Source organism: Pezoporus flaviventris, unplaced genomic scaffold (assembly GCF_033815535.1).
Source record: "Pezoporus flaviventris isolate CSIRO_AGI_PZ_B2104156 unplaced genomic scaffold, CSIRO_AGI_Pfla_v1 ptg000013l, whole genome shotgun sequence".
Lineage (NCBI taxonomy): Eukaryota > Metazoa > Chordata > Aves > Psittaciformes > Psittacidae > Pezoporus > Pezoporus flaviventris.
Window position 1 is genome coordinate 24214285 of NW_026892561.1, and position 23036 is coordinate 24237320.

At 54.1% G+C, this 23036-nt stretch overlaps 1 protein-coding gene across 1 annotated transcript; it reads left to right on the forward strand.

The window, feature by feature from the left end:
• Positions 1-14000: 14000 nt before the first annotated feature.
• On the forward strand, positions 14001-21576 carry B3GNT7 (UDP-GlcNAc:betaGal beta-1,3-N-acetylglucosaminyltransferase 7). Its single transcript, XM_061452256.1, has 2 exons — positions 14001-14155; positions 18012-21576. Exons 1-2 carry the CDS (start codon positions 14145-14147, stop codon positions 19207-19209), a joined length of 1209 nt encoding a protein of 402 aa, XP_061308240.1. The 5' UTR covers positions 14001-14144; the 3' UTR covers positions 19210-21576.
• Positions 21577-23036: the final 1460 nt, after the last annotated feature.

Below are 23036 nucleotides of genomic sequence, written 5' to 3' on the forward strand. Positions count from 1 at the left end.
GGAATTCTTAGGGAAGCAGATAGGTCCAGGAGAGAGTGAGGGGGATGAACCACCACACACCCCCTCAAGTGGGATGGGGAGAGAAGCAGAAGGGTAAAAGTGAGAAAACTGGTTAATTGAGAGAAAGGCAGTTTAATAGGTAAAGCAAAAGCTGTTTGCACCAGCAAAGCAAAATACAGAATTTGTTCACTGCTTCTCACCGGACGGACAGGTGTTTAGCCATTGCCAGGAAAGCAGGAACAGTTACATCACGCATAACTGTTACTTGCGAAGAAAGACAACATGACTCCTTATTTCTACCAGTTTTTACTGCTTAGTGTGATGGCACATTGTCTGGGATATCCCTTTTGTCAGTTGGGATCATCTGTCCCTGCTCTGTCTCCTAGCTCCTTGTGCACCCCTAGCCCACTCACTGGCCAGGCAGCGTGAGAAACAGAGACAGCCTTCGTGCTTTGTAAGCAACAGCTAAAGCATCCCTGCCTTATCAGCACTGTTTTGGTTCCAAATCCAAAACATAATGCCTTACCAGCCTCTATGGAGAAAATTAATTCCGTGCCAGCCAGAGCTAGGACAGGGTACATGTCTGTTTGTTATGCTTTGCACAGAATTGGCCATAGCCTGCTATGAGCAGAACAGTGAGACTCAGAAGAGGTGGTAGCTGCTCTGAGTCCAGCTGTGCACCAGAGGAACTGGGTGGATGGTGGAAGGGGCTGCTCTAGGGTTGGCACACAGTTACTGGACACAGACCCATTAGTGTAGAAACTGGGGGTTCCTGAACACTTGGTGGGGGGAGGATCTGAGAGGATGGGGCATGCAACCCTGACAGGAGTGAGGGCAGGGCTGTTGGTCGTCTGCTCCATCTCCAGGGGGTTCCTGGCAGGCATCTTTAAACCCTCAGTTCAGATGGGAGGGAAGGTTACCCAAAAGCCCTTAAGTACCGGCTACCAGGGGTGGGGGTCTTTGTGCTTCCAGCTGTGAGGGACTCCTGAGAAGGATTTTCCCTCAACATCTCTGCTGTTTTGGTCATTCCCTTGTACACTGTGACGGATCAAAGAGAGCAGAACCGCACTGGTTCAGCAAAGGCTCCTGCTACTGCAGCAGCAGTTCCAAATCAGACTGTCACTGCCTGACTGCCTGAGCTGTTGCAGGCTCCTTTCATAGCCCAAACAGGATTATCACTGTTTCTAATCATGAATGCACTTGCTATGCCTGGCTTTCTGTGCAGACTTGTGCTCTGAAACAAAAGCAAGGGGAAAGCAAATATGTTAACATCTCTGGTTTGCTAATGTAACACCAGATAGACAAGAAAGTTGCATTTCAGCCTGGTTTATTACCCAGTGTGATTTGTATGCACAGATTCTCTTACAGAAGCTCAAATCTTCAGTTTGACCTGCACGCCTTTAATTGTATTGGCACCATTCAGTTTCTATTCGCTCAATGTGAAATTGAGGTTCCAGTTAAGGTAAGAACCAGGAATGGAAACTACACCACCACACCCACTTTCAGACCTTGAACATCACAAAGATGTTGAGAAATACCTCTGTGGCTCCAGTTCGGGATGGTTGTCCTAAATGCAAATGTACCAGCTTTACTGTCTCCTTGTTTTAACTCCTTCCAGCCTGGAGAGAGCTTTGCAACTGCCTCAGGGTAGACAGGGAGATTGCAAGAGACAGAGGAGGGGAGATGGCGGCTGCCTCTGAGCCTCGCTGAAGTGCAGCAGCTGAGATTGGGACTGGGCAGGGTTCTGGGTAGGAGCACTGCAAAAACGTGGAGAATGAGTTCTAGGGATAGTCCTGCTTGTAATTCAATCCATGTTATTTAATCTGAGGTTCCCGTTTGTTGATGGTAGGAGTGACTTATGATCCCTTAGTGTTGTCACATGTGTTCTTACAGCAAGGTAAAGTGGTTTGTGCAGGCTGAAGGCCCAAAGGGTTGCTCTATGCATAGGGAGGGTGAAGTAGGAGACCTGCAGTGCTGTGCCTGGGGAGCTGCAGCTGCAGATTGCCTGAAAACTTAAAATGTTAACATGATCAGTAGTAGTTTATGTTTATTTTCTTCTTCAGGCACAGTTTGAAGCTGCTGTTTATGACCCTGAAGGACAGAAATAGATTTTGTTTGTCAGGACAACCACATGTCTCCCCCACTCATGTGGTTCAGAGAGGGATAGCTCCTACATCCTATTAGGCTCACAGTGACACTGCAAAACTTCTGATCCTGTGTCTATATAAGCTTGGCCCATGCTGCACCTGCATCAGCTAAGAGCTGTTACATAGCACCTGGTTTTTCCTCTGCATTCACTGAACATGCAACCCGTGCCGAAGGTCGGGACTGTGTAAACCCAGTGCAGGTCTTTCAACCCACAGATGGGTGGCAAAGTAAAAGTGCAGCATGTCTGCTCCTTGCACAGACCAATGCATCTACCTTTCGCTTGCAGCCTGAAATTCGTTTTTTCCTGCCACACTTCTACAGGCAGCATCTGGTCAGTTTTCTGAGTATTCCTCAAGTTACCTTATTCCAGCATAAGGGAGGGAGCAGGTTAGAGTTGTCTGGCCTGGTGGTGGAGGAACCAGTGACAAATAAAAGCTCCTTAAGTACAGTGTACGTTCTTCTGCCTTTCCTCCACACACCTATCAGTTGGTTTTCCCGATTATTGAGAAAAGCAACTGTGTCTGAAGTGTGTTGTTTCTCCCTTTGCAAGCAATGAAGAAGATAATCTTGCTGGCAGTGCTGCAGCTCAGCCTAAGGCTTGCTGCTGAATGGTAGATTCCCAAGGCCAACAGGAGCTGTGGAGATACTGGCATCAGCCCTGTAAGTGGATGGTGGGTGCCTCCATCTTGCTCCAGTGGCCTGGAACCCGCCTGGGATTCAGGACCAGCCCAGGGTGGAGCTGCCTGCAGTGGCAGGACTTCCCTCCTTCCCTGTCCACCCCAGCACCCACTGCCTGCAGGAATGGGAAATGTGCACTGGCCCCTTCCCTACTTCTGCAACACTTGGGTCTGGGTACTGGCTCCCTCTGGGCTCTGGGATGCCTAAGAGTCTGTGTATTTAAGCCTTATCCATCAGCTGTTCCCCTGTGGCTGCCATCACCCTCCTTCGGCATCATAACAGCCTGTCTGAGCTGCCATTACCCCTCAACAGTGGGTCTCCTCACCCCCCAGACACTCCCTGGGCTGTGCTAAGGGGGTGATAGGATTCACTCCCCAACTCCTGAACAAAACCAGGCAATAGTGGAAGGACAACCAGGGATGGAGGGAGGGAGTGGAAAAAAGTGTTCCAGGTGTTATTTCTGCCACAACCTGATGCATCAGCTCTTGATCTCTGCTCCAGAGCAGCTCAGCCCTGTGGCCGCTGCACCATTCAGGGGGCTGGTGATGAGCCATGTCCTTCTGCAATGGGGCTGTGGAACCATTTCCACTGGTTACAAGGCTGCTGGTTAACTGGTGGTGCTGTCCACGCACCTGTGGCTTGATATAATGGCCAGGAACACAGCTTTTGGGTGACCTTTCCCATGTTAAGCACAGCTTGCAAAACCCTCATGGCTCGCTCTGGGCTTATAAAACTCAACTTTGTTTGTTGTGGAAGTTTCACTGGAGTAGGGAGCTGAAGAGGGACTTCACTGCTACTGAAACCTGGCAAACACTCAAAGGGGAGGGTGGCTGCGATGCACATCTCAGCCCTTCAGACACTGCATTCCTCCTGAGATTTCCAGTCTTCACATCTCTGTCCCCACTTCTGGAAGATAACAAACAAGCCTGCCCCCAGGGCAGCATCCCTCTGCTGTCCCCTGCCAGAAGAGGTGCCTGGGCAGGAGTAGAGGCTCGTCAGTCAGTAGCAAATCCTGGGCAGGGATTCCCTTGGAGCCTGGACTCCTGCATCTTACAGTTTTTGAGTCAGAGTTGTCCTCCTTTTCTGAGCCCTGTCACCTAGCCCAGAGGCGGGTTTGATGAGGTCCATGTGCTCCACAGGTGTAAATCAATGCAGCTTCAGCAACTTCAGGCATCCTCCAATGCTGTCCAGGATGTGAGGATCAACTGCCTTGTCTGGTCTGTGCTGAGAGCTGTGACAATGATGACTTCCCTGGACAGATGGACACACACACACACATTTCTGCCTCTGCTGTAGAGGAGTTTGTGACATTTTTTCAGGCAGTTCAGGTATTGTGGCAAACGGAGCAGAAAATCAGAAGCGGAAAAGGCTGCGAGAGGCAGGAAGGAAAGAGAAGCAGGAGGTACTTGTGCAATCTCATGCAAGGGGTTTCCCCTGGGTTTGTGCCCATCCCTGCTGTGTCACCCACGGTCGCAAGAGTTCATCTTTAGTTTGTGTCCCTCGGAGTGTTACATACCTTGCTGGAGAGGCTGTGCCAGTGAAAAGCCCTGGTGTTAGGCTGTGGAAGGTGGGTAAAGCTCTTTCTGGGGTATACCTGAGCCCCACCTGAGTCTGCAACAACATGCGGGGACTTCCGCAGGCTCCAGTGCTTCACCCCAAGCCACGACACACGTCCCCTTGCACAGGCAGGAAGGGTGCAGTGCAAGGGGATGGTGCTGTCCCATCAGCAGCATGCTTCCAGACAGCTTTCTGTGCAGCCCTGGCCCCAGGGAACTCGTGAACGCTGTTTTTACAGTGGCTCCTCCGAGGGAGGATTTTGCAGCGTTTCCAGGTGAAGGGGTGGTTGGTACAGTGGTGCCCACACCCCTGCCAGCCAGGGAACAGAACAGAGGAGCCCCTTCTCTGCCCCTGTCCCTGCGCAGCAGACAGAGCCCCACTGTTGGTCAGAGGAAGTTTGGTGAGGGCAGAAGGGAGGAAAACGCTCCTGGCAGGTTTTGTCTCTCAGAGCCAAGAACGGTCCTGTTAGGAACTTGTGATCCTGGTTTTTCTTTTCAAATACATCTATTTATTTTTTTAGACTGCTGGCCCTTGCTCAAAGAGACCCAGGCTGAGTCTGTCCCAACTGGTCGACCGCTTGCTTGTGCCTCATCCTGGCCCTGATCATGCTGGTGAGAGCTTCGGCTCCTCGGCCATGAAAGCCGCTCTCTTAGCGAGGGTGTGGATGTCTCCCCTTGGCCAGGAGCCTGTGCCGGCAGCAGGCGCTGGGGGGGGGGCTCGGCACGCCGGCGCTGGGAAGACTGGGGCAGTGTTCGGGGCCGAGGGCTGCTGAAAGGGCTCAGTGTGTGCTGAGCGTGAGTCACCCGGGCTGGAGGGCAGCTGGAGCTGCTGCAGGAGGGGCCAGCACCCCAGAGAAAGGTGGTGAAATGTGTATCATTAGTGTGGAGTGGGGGCAGAAGGGCCTGAGGAAAGAAGGAGGTTGGGGCAGAGGGATTTGGGTGACAAAACCTGCATGCGTGCATGGGGTTGGGGAGGGGGCAGCGAAGGCTGGGTTCACCTGCACCCCAGGTACATCACTTAACCTTCATGTGCCAAGCAAACAAAGCTTGGGGAAGGGCTGGGTGAGCCCGAGAAAGCTTTGTGAGGTCCTCAAGATGGGGAACTGCCTTGTGTCACCCTCTGGTGCCCCAAGCACTGGCTTGCAAGGCTGGTGCTCCACCCTGGCTGGTGCAAAGCAGCCCTGGAGCCGCTGGTTTTCTTTGGCTGTAGCTCGGGCTCAGTTCGGCTGTGTGCTTCCTGGTCTGGCTGCACACCTGGGCAGCTGCCAGGCTGTGCCAGCCCCTTACAGTTCCTCAGCATCATCTCCCGATCCCCAGGGATGTCACCTGCTGTAGCAGACCTTGGAGGCAGCCTGCCCCATCTCCTGCATCTGACATTGCTGGTGGTTCAGTGCCATTCCCTAAAGGGAAGGTGGCTTTTTGGTGACATCCCAGTTAGAACCTCCTCATCTGGCTGCATGTGAAGGAGGGGTGGTTTTTGGGTTTGGATTGAACACAAGCATGCATGGGAAGGTCTGGGTTCATCTAGAAAGCAAACAAATAGCCTTGTGCATAGGGGTGCCAGCACCCAAAGAGGTTCCTCGTGACATGCCCAACCAAGGTTTAGCTGCATCCTACTGCCTTCAGGAGGCATCATGTGCTCATACAAGACACCAGCATGTGCGCAAAAGAGTAGAGACCCTGTGGGGTTCAGCTTGCCTCAGTCCTCAAGCCACTGGGAACAGCAGGAAGCTGGGACTAGTGCAGAGAGTGTGAGTGCAGAAAGCAATCCAGCGGTGGCTGGTGAAGAGGTTCATCCAAAGCAGAGATGCTTTTTAATGGGGTTTTATCTGGCTGAACTGCAAAGGAGCTGACCTTTGCTGAAAAGTCACACTAAGAAATCTCCTGCTAACACAAGTAACCGCAGCCCAAAAGTACAGGGTCTCACCTGCAGAGCAAATGAGGAGGGTGGCTGGTGGCTCCAGGCAGCTGAGAGAGAGCTCCTGTGCCTCTAGACCTGCAGAAAATCACTCCAGGAGCTAGGAATAATCTTATTAGCTTGTTGGCTGCTGTCCCAGAGGCAGTTCCTCCACCACACCTCTGGTTCATTGATCTGTGGGGCCCCAGAGCCAAACTCCACAGCCACATGCCCCTTGTTGACTCTGTGAGCTGCTGGTGCCAGGGACTGTCCCTGCCCCCTCACCCCGAGGACCTGTCCATCCTCCTCTTTCCATGTTGTCCAGCTCCCCAACCTTACCCACCTATCCCTAACGCTGGGCAGATCTTCAAGGCTTTGGCCCTACATGAGTGACCTCTTAGGGTGGTGCTTTTCTGTTCTGTTGTCACCAGCGGCAGCAGTAGGATGAAGGAAAGTAAAACACTATGGGGAGCACAGTGTGATGACACAAATGGGCTGGAAGGACCCCTGAGAGCCATCACTTTGTTCCTCCACCCTGCAGCAGGAGCCAATTTCCCATGGTGAGGTAGGGATCAACCCAGCAGCAGTGTCTGGAGCCTCCCTGGACCAAGATGCTAGAAACACCAGAGCCACGGCAGAACCATTATCCCAACGGATGGCACAGGGCTGTAGCTGCGCTTGCTGTGAATAAGGGAAGGAGCTGGATCCATGCATTAACTCACTGGCCATCTCAGCCCACAGCATGACTTCACTGTCGGGTGAACATCCCACCATGGAAACCAAACCTCAGGAATGCAGCTGGGTGTGCCGACTCTCTTCTCCTCTCCTGAGGGCTCTTGCATGGCTAAAATACTCCCAGGCTAGCAAACTGCTGTTGCCACCTCTCCCATCAGCTGCCTGAGCTGGGCTGTGAAGCAACGTCCATGCAAGACGTCCATGCTGGCACTGTGGGTGCTGGGTACTTCCCTCCTTTCTTGCACACGCAGAAGCAGGGAGCTTTGCCATGGCCTTCATCCAGTAGCCCCAGCCAAACAGGGGGAAATTTGTATCTGCATGCCCTCTTTCTCTTGCTGGACATGGACCCACCAGTGGCTGTAGCAGAGGCCCGGTTTGGCACAGGCAGTGAGCAGCAGCCAAGTGATGATTAATGACGAGCAGAGGCACAGGCCAGGGATGTCTGAGTCGCCGCTGCCTCCCTCCTGACCCAATTTGGCCAAAAAAGGCTAATGTGAGTGTTTCTGCATCTGCCGGCCCAGGAGGGGGCCCGGACACAGCGCAGGGTCTCGGCAGGCACTGCGCCGGGGCCCCGCATGTTTTTCCACTTGGACTGGAGAGGGGCCGCGGGCAGGGAGCCACCGAGCTCAGGTGACTCCTGAGCCGCCCTTTTCATCTGACTCATGGCAGACATGGTGAGCACTCTCCTACCCGATGGAAAACACGTCGCTCGCAGCTCGTGGCTCCTGGGTCTGAGCCAGGCAGCAGGGCTTCCGAGGGCTGTGAGCACAGCGTGCCAGCACCCCGAGCCCAGCCCAGGCTGGAGCTGGAAGAGCAGTTTCTGTGGGCAGATGCCCAACCAGTGCTTGTGTCTGTGTCTGGCTTTGCAGGACGGTCAGGGTGGCCAGGATGAGCAGGATAGGCCCATGGGCCCTGCAATGCGCAGGAGCATCTCTGCAGGCAGGTTCAGCATTGGCATGACATCATTGCTTTTCCAACCCTGCAACCTGAGAATGGCTCCCTCCTGTTTCCCTCTTTTATCATTGCTCTTTGGGAGGGTTCTGGATGCAGACAGCAGGACAGGTCCTTCCCTTCCCAAGGCCAAGCACACCAAGGATGCAGACAGCAGGACAGGTCCTTACCTTCCCCTCCCAAGGCCAAGCACACCAATGTCCTCCCACCTTTCTGAATCTGGGCAGCACGAACATGTCTCTATTCTTAGCCCCACATTCCCATTCTTCTAGGCTTTCTCCAACCTGTGTCTTCATGGGCTTGTTTTCTTCACTGCCACAGGTTCACAGGACAAACCCAGACCTTGATGCTTTCTGTGTGAGGCTGAATTGGGTGAGCAGAGAGAGGGAAACTGAGGCACACTGGGATAAGCACTTCTCACAGGGCACACTGGGCAGGGAAAGACAAGCCAGGGCCTCTTGTGTCCAACCACAAGACTGTTCACATCACTCCGCAGAGGCAGAACCACAAGCTGTCTTCTCCCTGCCCACTGCCAGAGCTACAGTATTGGGCTCCCCCTGCTCCTTTGGGAAGGGAAAGGTTTTCCCTTTCCCCTCCCTTCCCTGCTCGCCAGTGTGAGTCTGGTTTCCCCTGTGCACTGCCGCCAAGCGCCTCTGGAACCACTGGAAAATGCATAAAAAGCCTGGGCAAGGCTGCGGTGAGGGTTACTTGCAGTCACAGCTGGATCCAGCTGCTGATTTAAAGCAACAGCACGGCCACACTGGGCTCCCCAGGAGACCCAGGCATCCCAGGGGTACAAATCCTCCAGGGAGAGGAGGCAGCATCCATTCCAGGAAGCAGCCCTAAGCTGGAGGGTGGCTTTTTTGCAGGGGAAACTGAGGCAGGGGCAGCCCAAGGAGGCAAACCCTTGACTGGATCCAGCCCCAGGGTTTTGCTCACCCAGGTGTGTTGAGTGCATCCCCCTGCCCTGCTCCTGCAGCTCCCGGCACAAAGGCCAGGGCAGCACTTCCCTGCCAACCCCAGCTAACATCCCGCCTGCGGACATGGATGCAACAGCATCAGCTCCACCAGCACCATGCCATCACCCTGTCCCCTGTCTTTCCCTGAGCCTGTGTCACTTGGATCTCACCTCATCCTCCTATACCCCAGCACTGCAGCTGTGGGGTCCGTGTCCCCTTCCCTGGGCATTGTGCTCTCATGAGGTGGCCCAGAGGCAGGTTGGGGCTGCAAAGGGCAGCAATGGCTTGGGGACCCCCTAGCAGGGGTGTGGGGGGGTGATTCCAAGCAGGGAAGCAGATGTTGCTTTCAGCTACTGCTTGAGGTGTTTCAGCAGCCTCCACTGTTGCTGTGACAGCTGACAAGGCCAATGGAGCAGGTGAGAGACCCAGTTTTGGAAGGGCAGAAAACCTCCTCCTGCTTCCACCCAGGAGCCAGCACAGTCCCCATCTGGCAGAGTCGCTGGAACGGAAATGGCTGCAGGGCCCTGGGTTATTGGGTAAAATAACCCACCCTGTGCTCAGGGGCTAGTTTATGGCCCTGTAAAGGATAGGGACACCCAGGGAGCTTTCTGTGGGGTGGCTGTCTTTCGTAGTCTCCCACGTCAGATCTGGCCAGTAAATGTCATCTGCCCCAGCTCCCAAGCTGGTGGTGTTCACTCTGCAATAAACCGGGATAATAATTAATCCTAATTTGCCCATGGGAACCAAGGGCTGGGACAGAAGTAGTGCTGGTCCCTGGTTGTGTTCCCTAGCATTCCACGTGGCAAGAATGGGTGAGTCTCCCAGGTTTATTCTCTACCCACTGGCACAGCCCAAGCAGCATCAAAAAAGGTGCTTAGAAAACAACAGTGCAGGGATAAAGCGACTTTCCATGTCCTATCACATCCAGGATGTTTGCCTGCAAGTGACGTGCCTTGAGTCTGGCTCAGCTAAACAAACAGCAGCCTTGTCCTCTCTCCCCACCACAGGGTACGTCACAGGTGAGCGGTTTAACGAATTAAAACCTAAATGTGTGACCACCTCTTGCTGTCAGTCTTGAGTCAGGCTGAGACCTTGGTCCTGCTCCAGGCACTCAAAGGTCTCAGAGGAGAGGGCTTGTTTGGGTGTACCCATAGGTCATGGGGCAACAGGACCTTGGCTTGCGTGGAAAACCCAGCCTGGGGACTGGCACTGGCACGAGGGGCCAGGATGTATGAGAGTTGCCAGGAGAAGAGATGAGCCTTTTTCTGTGTACATGTAATTTGCTGGAATGGAAATAAATCAGAAAGCAACAGAAAAAGCCCCCATAGCAAAGAAACCAGGACAGCTTTTCCCAGTGAAAAAAACCCCAAACCATCAGTGGGAAAATACTGGCTGGGTCAACCTGCCACTAGCCAGTCCTCTGGGATTACATAAACTTCATAAAAGAAGCTCACTGTTTTCTTTGTACTTTATATATATATATATATATATATATATATATATATATATTTTCAAAAAAAAAAAAAAAAGAAGAGAAAATTTTAGTCCAGGTCTGCTTTGAAATGGGAAGAGGTTTCTTGCAACAAAAAAAGTGTTGTGGTTTGCTTTGAGAACATCTAAATGAGATGCTTTGGCATCGCCCCCGTCCTCACCCTTTCCCTTTGCCCAAATGATGCTCCATAGCCCTGTTAGGTGCCAGCTCCAAAGCCTTGCATCCCCACAGGTTGCTTGCCCCCATCTCTAGTAGTGGCACTGGGAGTGATGCTCAGGTGGGAGGCGAGTGCGTGGCACTGGTACCAACTGTCTCCAAATGGGTCCTGGGACTGGTGGCCACAGCTGTGGCTGGTGCCAGCAGAAGCTGATGTCATCATCTGATGATGGAATCTGTGCATCACTTTCCCTTCTGCATCCCCATACAGTACAATGATGTTGTGCCTGAGTGTTATTTCTTGCAGGTCCCCTGCCAGCTTTTACAGGATCGTGGTGTCACTGGCGTTGCTCAAGGCAAAGGAGCTCAGCTTTTCCATGCCTGACCAGTACCTGCCACCCAAAAGCCTTTCTCCAGACATCTGCAGCTCTGCCAACTGTCCCAGAAAGGCACCTGGTGCCTCCAAATTTCAGTCTAATGGCTTAGACCTAAGAAGTAAGGGTGCTGGGTGCTGCAGCAAAGGAGGGGCAGGGTGATGGATTCAGGCATGGGCAGAAACAGCAGAGGTCTGCTGGTGGCTGGGTTTGCTCCTGGTGAAGTGCTGCTTCCCCTGGCTCTGATTTTGGGCTAACAACAAAATTCAGGTTTCTCTTTTTCAGGTTTCACTCTCAGCACAGGGGTTGTGGCTGCTCAGATAAAACCTGTCCTGGCCAAGTGCTGGAAAGAGGCAAGGGAAAGGTCTGTGGAGGAGGATTTCTTTTCATTTTTCAAAAAGAAAACACTTTCAGTCTGGTTTTAAACTTCCTGCTGCCTTTCTGCTTTCTCAGGGTGAATCTGGGGAGCACAAAAACACAGGTTTGTCCAAAACTTTTCTATCTAACGATGAAACAAATGTAAAAAATGCTGCTTCATCTTAAGAGTCAGCCTTGAAACAGGAGCCGGTGGTGCCAGAGGTGCCTAGGACAATGCTTATCTCTGTCATGAGCCAGACCTGGCACTATTTGAGTCTTTAATGACTATCAGAAGCAAGGTTTTGCAAAGGCAGCACACCCCAGGTCTGCAAGTGCTCTCACTCAATGGGACGTGCATCTGTCCACACAGAGGGAGGTGGGAGCAGGGCCTGCCTGCACAGAGAATTGAGCCGAAACCCTGTGCATCAGCACAGGAGTATCCAGGAAGTCCTCGCACTCAGGCCACTTTCCTGCAGGGAAGCAGCCGTCAGAAAGTCAGGAGCCTGGGAGCACGGCTGTCAGAACTCCCTGCCACAGGCTGTCACGAGCCCTGCACCAGGCATGGAAGTGGCTCTGCTGCAGGGAGAGCAGGGCTCATCAGGTACACTGCACCATGGCTGGCGCTGGCCTTGCCAGCTGGACGTGCTGATGCTGGGGGATCAGAGAGCCCTAGGAGCCTGTTGTACACCAACAGTGTCTGGGTGTCCCCTGCAGCTGCAGCATGTGCTCCAGTCTGTGCTCCCCATGGTGGGGATGCTGCTGCCATTCCTGTCCCCATCGTGGTCCCAGAGCATGTTGCAAGGAGGAGATGGTGGCTGTGCTTTTGGTGCGCTTCACATCCCTTTGTGACTGTGAAGGGGAGCTTCTCCAATGCAGTCCTCCTCTGTGAGAAGGCAGAGTGGGGTGAGTTCCCAGCCATGGGCCAGTGTGTACCTACAACCCCAGTGTTACAGGGATGAGACATGTCCCTCTCACATCCCACTCTTGTCAAGCAGATATCAGTGTCGGGGCTTTTCAGCGTAGCCCAAACAGCCTTTCTCCTTGCCTCTCACAGCCACGATTTCCTTGTGGCCATGAGTTCAGCAGATACAGACTTCCCCATGGGCAACAGGAACAGACTACAAAGGAATCAGGGAAGGTGTGTAGGGACCTTTGGCGGTGACAAGGTTGTGGGGTGCTGCAGAGCTGGTGCAGCCTGTTTGGGCAGTGTTTTCCAGGGAGCCTTCACAGCCCCCAGGACACAGAGCTGCAGGGCATCTGGGAAAGTGATAAGCTGAGATAAGGATTGAGAAGCAGGTCTGGAGAAAGCTGTGCAACTTTCCTCCACAAACTGAGCTGCACTTGGGGTTTTCTTGGAGCAGGACCAAATGCTGCTTGAGTAGCAAAGGTTTTGTGGGTCCCACTGTGTTGTTCAGCCTTGGAACAGAAGAGCTTTTCCCACGACAAGCACAGTGTTTCCCAGGGGTTGTGAGAGCTGTGGAAGAGCCTTAACTAGTGTGAAATGCAGAGGGGTTGCAGGGCGAGGGACTGGGATATCTCTGCTGGCCAGGAAAGGAAATATCCAAAGGATTTCCTGGAGTCTTCCCAGTCTGGCTTCACAGTTGACATGGGTGGCTGGTGAGGATGGGAAGATGGCAAAAAGGGAGAAATTACAGAAATGATAGAGACTTATTTTCATGGCTGAAAAAGACCCTCAACTGAGATGCCACACTTAACAGGAAAGGAAGGTCTGAACTCAGCTTCTAAATGGGCAATCAGATGTCCCATGTTGATATGGCTGCAGTAGCTGGTGAAACACTGCTTCAAACCAGGGCTGAAAGAGGAGTATGAAGGACACATCACCTGTCTGTGGTGCTGGTGGAATTTGACCCATGAGACAGGTCCTGGCATACCAAGCAGGCATCTTCCTGCTGCAGCAACCCTTCATCTTGACTCTCTGTCCTCCCAGGTGCAGTGTGGGCCCAGCAGATATGTGGGTCCTGGAAGGAGCATGGGTGCCCAGTGAGGTGGGAGTCCTGGGAAGAATGTTGTTCCCTGACAAGGTGTGAATCTTGAGTGAGATGTGGGTCCTGGGAGAAATGGGGTCGCAGGACAGATGGGTGTCCAAGGAGAGGTGGGGATCCTGGATAAGAAGTGGGTTGCAGGAGATGTGGGGCTCATTGCTCTAGGGATCCCCAACCATGCTTTGTACAGAGGCAAAGCTGGGATCTCAGATCTCAGTGCCCCCATGAGAAACTGCTGTTGGGCCTCAGCTCCCTTTTGGGATTCATCCCAAAGTAACCTGCCTGTGTTGGGAGAAGCAGGGGTGAACAGAAAAGACACACATTCCTTTTCCAGAGATCAAATCCCAGCTGCCAAAAGCACCTCTCCTGGTGACCACTGAGATCCCCTTCCCATAGCTGGGATCTTTTGCAATTTACGGCTGTGGGGCAGGGATAAGCCCCCCAGAGAGAGCACTGTGCCCGGGCTGCAGAAGACCCTGCAGGATGCCGGGATTGGACATTCCCCACCCTGAGCTCCCAGCTCCTGATGGGTGTCCCATCAGCAGCGGGGAGGGTCTTCAGGGGGAATCGGGGAGTGTCGCCCTTAAACCCCTTCCCGTGGCAGCTGTGACTGCTGATGAGTCGGGGGATGACGGAGGGGCAGGGCAAGAGTTAACCTACCTGCTCTGCCATCCCTCTTGGCTCCACCTCGGAGACTGAGGGGAGGGAAAAGCGAAAAAGTAGGGGAGGGGGGAAGAGAAAAAAAGAGGAGGAGGAAGAGGAAGAGGACAGAGAGAAGCGCCCGGACCGCGGGCAGCCCCGGCCAGCAGCGGAGCTGCCGCCCCGTCCCACTCCCAGCATGTTCCAGTGGTGAGTGACTACGAGGAGCCCGAGCTCCGCTCCGGCACCGTCTGGAACCCTGTGGTCCGTGCTGCTCTCCGCCGCCCCGGCGCTGCGTCCTGCCCGAAGCCTGGGGACTGCGAGGTCCCGTTCCCATCGGGTCCCTTCCCAGGGGTGTCGCAGGGGCGGCTGGCGGGGAACGGGCAGCTTTGGTGAGGAGGATGCTCATGGGAATGGGCAAAGGACGCGTCTGCCCTTTGTGCCCTGCTCGTCTGGCCCCGTCCCAGGAGGGGCGCCCCCCCATCCCGCTCGACTCTTCAGAGAGCTCCGAGGCGGGGGTCCCGTTCCCCAGTGTTCCCCTCCTGAGCGGGGTACCCCGGGGAAGGCTTTCTGGGGTGCCCGGTCCTGGAGCAAACCTCGTCCCATCCCGGCGCACCGGAGCTCCGGCGGGAGCCGGGACGGGGGCACCGGGCAGGCGCTGGCGGTCAGTCCCCGTCGTCCCCCCCCCCTTCTCCGGGGATGCCTTTCCCTGCCTTTCTCTGCAAAGCGCTGGTTTGCGTGGCGTGGTCAGGGAGAGTGGGGCCGTGGGGACAGCCAGACCTGCCCGTGGGTCCCTGTCCCACGGCCGCGCCAGACTGGGGGCAGATTCCCACGGCGGGGGGAGTCATCCAGCGGTTTGGCTCTTGCCTCTTCCCCAGCCCGCTCTTTTTACCGTTACTAGTTTTACTTTAACCCAAATACCTTTTATACTTTAAACCAGACGTATTTTATAATCCCTGGATACCCCGGAACTGGGGAGAACCGTCGTGAGCTGGGGCCCCACTTGGCGCTTGCACCCAGCTGCTTTTGGAGACATTTGGGTGCTTTCTCCCCCTTCTAGACAAGATCCCCTCTCCCCAGCCCTTGGCACTACCAACAGAAAGGGCTCTATGCTGGCAGTGCCTCCTCCGGCTCAGTGACTGAGTCTAATTGAGGGGCCAGAAAAATCCAAATAAATAGATAGCCCTGACTGATCAAAGAGGTTTTCATGCGGATCAAAAGCCGCTGTGTGCCTCTCTGGGGACGGGGGATGGAGAGCCCCAGTCTTCTGGGGCTTCGCTGCTCTACAGCATCACCACCTGAAAGGGAAACTGCCCACCTCTAATTTGGGGATTTATGTTTAACTGCCGGGGCACAGCCAGCAGTGGCCTGGCTGTCTCACAGGGAGGCTTTTGAGCTTTTTCTGGTGGAGAAAAGGAAGAGCAGGAGCGGGATGGGACCCTTTCAAAGCTCTCTTAGTGGCACTGACACCGGCAGCTGGAGCAGTCAGTCCTGGCTGGCGCTGGTAGGAGCTCAGCCGGGATGGGTGCGGGTTGCTGCGACCTTGGGCTCCGCAGCGCCGGGTGCCCTGGGATCTTGAGGACACTGCCAGGGTTATGCCCTGAGGAGGGTGCTGGGGCTCAGCAGGGTGATTTCTCTGATGGCAGCAAACCTTAAGCACTTCCCTCACCTCCTTGCAAAGCAGTGGTTCCTGGGGGCTCTGAAGAGCACGACATGGTTTCTCCCTCCTAAAGTACTTCTCAGCTGAGGACACCACAAAACAGAAATACTTGAGATCAGAAAAGATGTACACATCTTTTGACTCTCAAATCCACCTGCAGTTGTGGCTCAGGGTCCCCTCAGTCCTCAAACTTTCTTGCCAGTGCAGGGATGGGGTTTCTGTGGGGCAGAAGGCAGCTGCTGGGCTCCTGGTTCCTGTTGGACCCAGTGGTGCCTCCGTGGTTTCCAGAGGCAGACGTATAGGAAAAATCCCAAACAAGTTTTTATAACAGAGCAAAAATTGCATGTTGAACCAGTGAGAACTGGGAAATGGTGTCTGCTGAAAAGGAATAAGTTTCTATGCTGTTGTGCAACACCTCACTGATATACCCACGTGTACCCAGGCTACCCGAGCCTTCCTCCTCTTACAGAAAGACAGAGCTCGCCCCTCAGCCCCAGGGCAGTGTTTTCTGCCTGGCTAAAATCAAAAGCAGTGGCCCAGGGAAGGTGATGGGGTGAGTGGCTCCATCCAGCTCCTGGCTCTGTCAGGCAGCGCCTGCCGAGGGTGGGACCCATCCGTGTGAGTGAGCAACAGCCCTATCTATGTAAATTTTTTGAAATTATATCAGTAATTCCCTTCCCAGTGGGGAAACACTGTTTGTCCTTTGGGCTGGGTACCTCATTATGGGTTGTCCTTGGGGCAGCGGGTTGTGTAAGGATAGGATGGAATGGAATGGGATGGGAGCAAGGCTGGGGTGTCAGGATGGGATCAGTGCCGCTGGGGTGACGGGTTATTTTTGCTATTATTCTGAAGTTTTAAACATTGCTTGGCTATGCAGGGTTACAGTTCTATTGGGACAGAAGGGTTTCTAAGAATAAGCTCAGAGCTGTTTGGTCAGGGCTGGAGAGGGTTAAGGGAATGGTGAGATCTAATCAGAACTGCTCCCTCATCAGTCTCAGATGAGTGGCCACATATAAAACTGGATGTGGAATATCTATCCATTTACTCATAATTACTTATTTCCATGCTTGTTCTCTCAGTCCACACTAGTGATCACAGCTTTCACACGTAAATGAGGGTGAAGACAAGAAAGAAGAGCCCCCAAAAGCTCCTGGTTCCCCGGCTCCCACTTGGGGCTCCTGCATTTCATGGTGGCCAGAGTCCCCAGGAGCAGTGCTGTCACCTGCCCTGGGGAGCCCTGGGACTACATATGGGGTGTCCCATAAAGCCAGGTGCTTTGGGGCAGCCTGTGTCCCAAAACCCCGGGAGCTTCCCAGTGTCCCAGCAGATCACAATCCAGTCCCCAGAGCCAAGAACATTTCAATGCTTCGTTTGGTTTTTTTTCCAGCTACCTGGAAATTACATTGGTTAAATGTTTCAGATTTCAGCCCCAAGCTCCTTCCCTGGACTATCCCAAAATGAAGGTGCCATCTGCCTAGTAGAGACGGTCTTGGATCTTTCTGGCTCCCAACAGGGCACCAGGGCTGGGACATGCTTCTGTCACCAAGAGGACAGGCACAGGGGAGCCAGGTGGCTGGTGCCACATGTATCTCCTTTGACTTCCCAGCTGATGTCCCTTTCACCCATGAAAGGTGTATTAGGGACTGCCAAGCACCTTAGGAGCAGCCAGAGATGGGGCTGCCCTTGGGAAGCCATCAGGACCCCAGTGGGCATGTGGAGGTCAGCTGCGGCAGGAAGAAATCAGTGCAGATATGCCAGCTGTGGAGAGGAGCCAGGCACTGCAGGGCAGCACAGTGCAGATGGATGGAACAAGCATTTTGTCTCCTCCCACCTTTAACTGTGTAAAAAGCAGGTTGGGGGGCAGAGGAGGTAGTATCTAGTGCATCTGTAATCCCTGAGTGCAGCATTCCCACTGTCTCAAAGACCACAGGATGATCCTGCTCAAGCCCCCGGTGGGCTTCAGGGTTTGTCCCCTGAGCCAGCAGCTTCCCTGGGTGATAGATGGATCTGCAGCAGTTGAGAGCAGCAGCATGGTCCCACAAGTGTGTGATTTACCACCCCTAGTCCCCCACACATCCTGCACATGCAGATACCTGGTTTGCTGCAGGCTGAGAAATCTGCCCTCAAACTGCAGTGTGTCTGCTGCTCCTTATTATCACTGCAAAGTGAAGTAACGGGTCCTGAAAGAAGGCCAGAACACCCAACAGTACCCCCATAAGCGGGATGCAGGTGGGAAAAGCGCACATGGAAGTGTCCTACAGCTCTTCCCACAAGACTGCTGCCTGTCAAAGGGTGATGGGACACAGATTATGAGCATCCCATGACCTCTCCAGGAAGTGCTTCTGCAGACAGGCCTCTTGCAGCCTGCAGTTTCCTCTCCTTAATCCCCATGTCTTGTCCCTTTAGGAAGAAGACCATCTACAAAACCATTTGCCTCTCCTTCTTGCTGGTGATCACAGTAACAGTGCTGCAGCGCGGAATGGCACCCAACCATTTCACGCAGGGCCAGCAGCAGAAAGACCTGCCCCTGCTGGAGCCCCTTAAAACACAGAAGAGAGACAGTGCCTTCTCCATCACCAGCACTTTCTGGAACAGCAAGGAGAAAGCTCCTGGGAAGGAGGAGAGCATAACTGCAGAGCAAGCAAAATCCTGGGATGTCACCACTACCAACTGCTCAGCCAATCAGAATTTAAGCAAGGTGGACTGGTTCAAAGGGCTGGAGCCCAACTTCCAGCAGTTCCTGCTCTATCGGCATTGCCGCTACTTTCCCATGCTGATCAACCACCCTGAAAAATGCAGCGGGGATGTCTACCTGCTCATTGTGGTCAAGTCTATCATCACGCAGCACGACCGCCGCGAGGCCATCCGCAGAACCTGGGGACAGGAGAAGGACGTGGATGGCAAGAGGATCAGGACACTGTTCTTGCTGGGCACAGCTTCCAAGGAGGAGGAGAAAGCCAACTACCAGAAACTGCTGGATTACGAGAACCTCATCTATGGGGACATCTTGCAGTGGGATTTCCTGGACACCTTTTTCAACCTCACCCTCAAAGAGGTCCATTTCCTGAAGTGGCTGAACATCTACTGTGACAATGTCCGCTTCATCTTCAAAGGTGACGATGATGTGTTCGTGAATCCCAGCAACATCCTGGAGTTCCTGGATGACAAGAGAGAGGGAGAGGACCTCTTCGTGGGGGATGTCCTCTACAAGGCCAAGCCGATTCGGAAGAAGGAGAACAAGTACTACATCCCCAGCGCCCTCTACAACAAAAGCAATTACCCACCCTATGTAGGAGGTGGGGGCTTCATCATGGATGGACCCCTGGCCAAGAGGCTACACAAAACCTCAGAGACGCTGGAGCTGTACCCCATCGACGACGTCTTCCTAGGGATGTGCTTGCAGGTCCTTAATGTAGCACCTGTTGGGCATGAGGGCTTCAAAACTTTTGGCATTGTGAAGAACAAGAACAGCAAGATGAACAAGGAGCCATGTTTTTTCCGGAGTGTGCTGGTGGTTCATAAACTGCTGCCTCCAGAGTTGCTCCAAATGTGGGACTTGGTCCACAGTAACTTGACATGCTCAAGAAAACTCAATGTCCTTTAGCTCAGTCTCTCTGGAGAGCTGGGACTAGAAGGGCTGGGACAATCGATCCCTGCTCTGGGATGGGGAGAATGTCTGCTGGTGGCACACAAATCCTTCAGGGACATCTCCTTCTGGGGTGAGGAGGGCAGAGACACTGCTCTCGCAGGCAGGGTTTGCAATAGTGTTTGCTCCTGTACTGTAATGTGATTCACTTATCTCCAGCTGGGTTGGGGGTTGCTGAAAAAGAAGAGATAAAAAAAACAGCACAACAAATCTAGCACAAAGTTAAGAGAGAGAGGGAAAGGGCAGAGGGGTTTGTGCTCTGGTTTAAGTACCACCTCCACTGGAGCATGATGCACTGTGGGGTGGGGGGAGGCAGGGAGGGATGTGGCACAGGTATTTTTTGGAGATGTTCAGGGTCTGGCTATCCAGGGAAGCTGCTCCAAGGGAGTTGAGTGGTTTACAAGTGCGTGAGCCCCCTATGGCTCAAAAGTCAAGGGGATTTTATTTATTTTCTCAGATTTCTCCTCCATGCAAGGTTTTAGTGACACTGACCCTGTGACCATTGGGTTCCCCCCTGCTGAAGTCCTCTCTTGTGTCCCCACTATGCAGCTGTGGAAAGGGGCTCTCCTCTGAGGCCGGACCTCACCAGCCCCGAGCACCCATTAGGGTTTCAGCCAGGTGGCCAGGGGATCAGGGTCTTTGTCCCCAGTAGAGGGTCCCACATGATGCTGGATCCCAGCACCAGCCCAGGCTGTGCTCGGCTCCCTAGCCACTCTGCTGGCCTCGCTGTTCATGCGCTCTGTAGGAATGTACCCAGCCAAAATTCCTCAGGGATTTGTTCCTCCTGGCAGGAAAGGGAAGGGACGAGGCAGGCTGCCCTTGCCCCTGGCCAAGGAAGTGGCAGAGAAACTTAGCCCCAGCTGCAGCAGCACAGAAGCTTATCTCACCTGGTAGCCCAGCTTGGGTGCAGGCATCCTGGAGACTTGCTGCAGGGAGACGCTCTCCTTGCAGCAGGGCTGTCCTGGTGGGGTTGCCTCAGATAGGGATGACAGCCCTCAAAGATCCCATGTGTGGCTGCTTGGGCTCAGCCCTGGATTTACAGCGAGCTCTGTGCTCCAGGGCAGGTTGGAGAGCACCGGTCCTGCCCTGGAACGTGGAGTGGGGTCCAAGGGGATAAGGTGAAGGGGGGCTGGTGTTTTGCACAACAGCTGCTACTCTCAGAGGTGTTGCAGTGTTCTGAAGGATGAGGCCCAGGAGCCTGATGGAATGGTATCACAGGACATAGCCCTTTTTCTTTGGGCTGAAAGGGCCACTGGAGCTGTCAAGAGGAGCCGCAAACCAGCTGTGTGGTGGAGACCCCCCCAACACAGAGGGACACTTGGCCACACAGGGGCCATGGATACTCTCCAGCCACTGACTGCAGGTGTGAGCAAAGACACCGACATGTGCAAAGCCACACGTGTGCCTGGGTGCTGGTGTGCCAGCTCCAGCCACAGGCTCTGCACACGCGGATGTCCCCATGCTTACGACTTGCATGCCCAGATGTCCCTGTGCGCCACGGGGGGCACACAGAGCCACATCCATGGTCCTGAGCACGCACAGCAAAACATGGGCACATGTGCACTCGCTCTCTCTCCCTCCCTGGTGCCAGACATTGAAAGGAAAAAATTTAGACTACCTCAAACGTCCCCCTGTGCAGTGCCTTTTTTTTTTTTTTTCTCTTCTTTCCTTTTCTTAATGTGCTTTGGAAATGGGCCCGTTTCATTTACTCCAAGTCTGTATGTTCCCCAGGTCTAAAAACAAACAGAAAAGGGCATAAACCAGTCAAAAAAGGCACCTTGACGCCAAACTACACCACTTCTCGGCAAATGTCCCTCATCTGCTCAGATGAGATGCAAATTTGAGAAAGAAAAGACAAAGAGCCCGTTGCTGCCCGGGCTCAACTGTTGGTACTGGGGCTGGCAGTGATACTGTGAAATTTGATTTATGAAGCACCAAGCAGCACCGTGTCCCTGGGGCAAGTGCCGGCAGCGCGGGGCAGAGCCCTGGGGGCACTTTCTGTGCCCGCTGGCCTTAGGCAGCACATAACACTCCTTCACTTTCCCATCCCTCCCTCCTTCCAACAGGAGTGAGTTCAGAAATACTTCCAAATTGACACCTCAGTAATTTATGTCAGGTACAGTACATTGGGCTGTATATTTATCCTACATGCAGGGATAGCTCTTGGTCTCTGTAGCAATGCATACAGGGAGCCAGGGCTGAGTGCAGAAATCTCTCAGTGTTGCTCTTCACCTGGTGGGACCTGTACAGAGAAACCTTGTAGACTTTGGTGAACAATGTAGTTTCTAAATAAAGGTTAAAAGAGAAGGAAAAAAAAATCCCCAAGCCCTTGCCTCGTGTCATTGCTAGTGGGGTTCTGCTGACCAAAACAGCTTGGCTGGTTGGGAACAAAACTTGGTAATGGACTACAGAGGCAAAACCACTGCTTGGAGTGGGATCTGGGGGCTGTGGCTTCCCTGTTCCAGCTTGGCACAGCTTCCTCGTGGAACCTGGTATGTTGTTTTAACAAGGGCTGGTAGATATTTTCCCTCCTCCATGCACCCTCCAGCTGCATTTCAAACCTAGGTAAACTTTAGATCATCCTGGCACCCTGCACTGAGGAACTTCTCACATCACCCTCCACGGGAAGAGCTGCTTTGGCAGGTTTGTTTATCACCCTCTGCTCACCCTGAAGGAGATCGCCACCATGCTGTCCCTATCAGCCCCCTCCATGGCAGGACCTTGCTCCCTGTTTTTTCCTGAACGAAAGCACTGCCAAAGGGTGACACATGCCCTGGCCATGGCATAATGGGATACACATGCCATGGGTCAGCATGGTGACCCCAGAGCAGACTGAGACACAACTGCAGGGTCAAGCTCTCATCTGGTTTGAGCCTGGCTGGGGTCAAAGCTGGAGGAAAGCCATAGGTGATCCTGTGGGTCTCACCTCAGTGTTGGGGAACTGAGAGCTTAGTTTCCAGGGCTCAACAAGGTGATGGGGAGTGGAGAGGCTAGCAAAGGCCACCAGGACATTCTGCACTTGGCAGGCCGGGCCACCAACCACCAAGGCCAGCTTCCCAATGGCACCAAAAATTTCCTAGGTGGGGACAAAAGGCAAAATGCTAAGTGGATGCACTTGTGGATGCTCTCACCCTTTTCCTCTCCAGCATGACCCAGGGCTGTGTCCTCCCACTCCAGGACTCCTCCGCAGGGTACCAGCAGAGATCCAGGGGCCCACAGTGACTGCAGGGTCCAGATACTGGTGTGAAAGTGGCGCTGGGCCCCACGGGGCAGGGCTGAGGTCGAATGCAGGCCAAGAGGCAAGCTAGGGCTTGGGAAGGGTACAGCAAGCCCCCAAACCAATTTGCTGACCGCTTCACCCCCCCGGAAGCGGGCACGGCCTCCGCGCCATGTTCGCTCACCCCACGGCGGGCGAGGAGCTGAGCACCCCGGGGTAGCAGCGGCCCCGGCCCCGGCCCCGGCCCCAGCCCCAGCGCGGGCACGTGCTGCCCCCTGGCGGCCGGCCGCGCCGCCGCCTTCCGACCATTTGCCGGCGGGTCCCGGGTGGCGGCTCTAAAATGGCTGATGCCCAAACGGCGGGAAAGGAGCAGCCCTGGCTCAAGGAGCGGGGAAAACACAGACCCCTCCTCAGGCCTCAAGAGGAGCAGAAACCCCAAGCTAAATGTAATGCCCGCACTGCTGTTCAACACTGCCCTTAGAGAAACCCTTTTACCTCCATGGGCTGTGGCTTGGGAATCCATATGGAGAAGAGACCAGCACATGACCACTGAAGGGCCTTCGAGGAT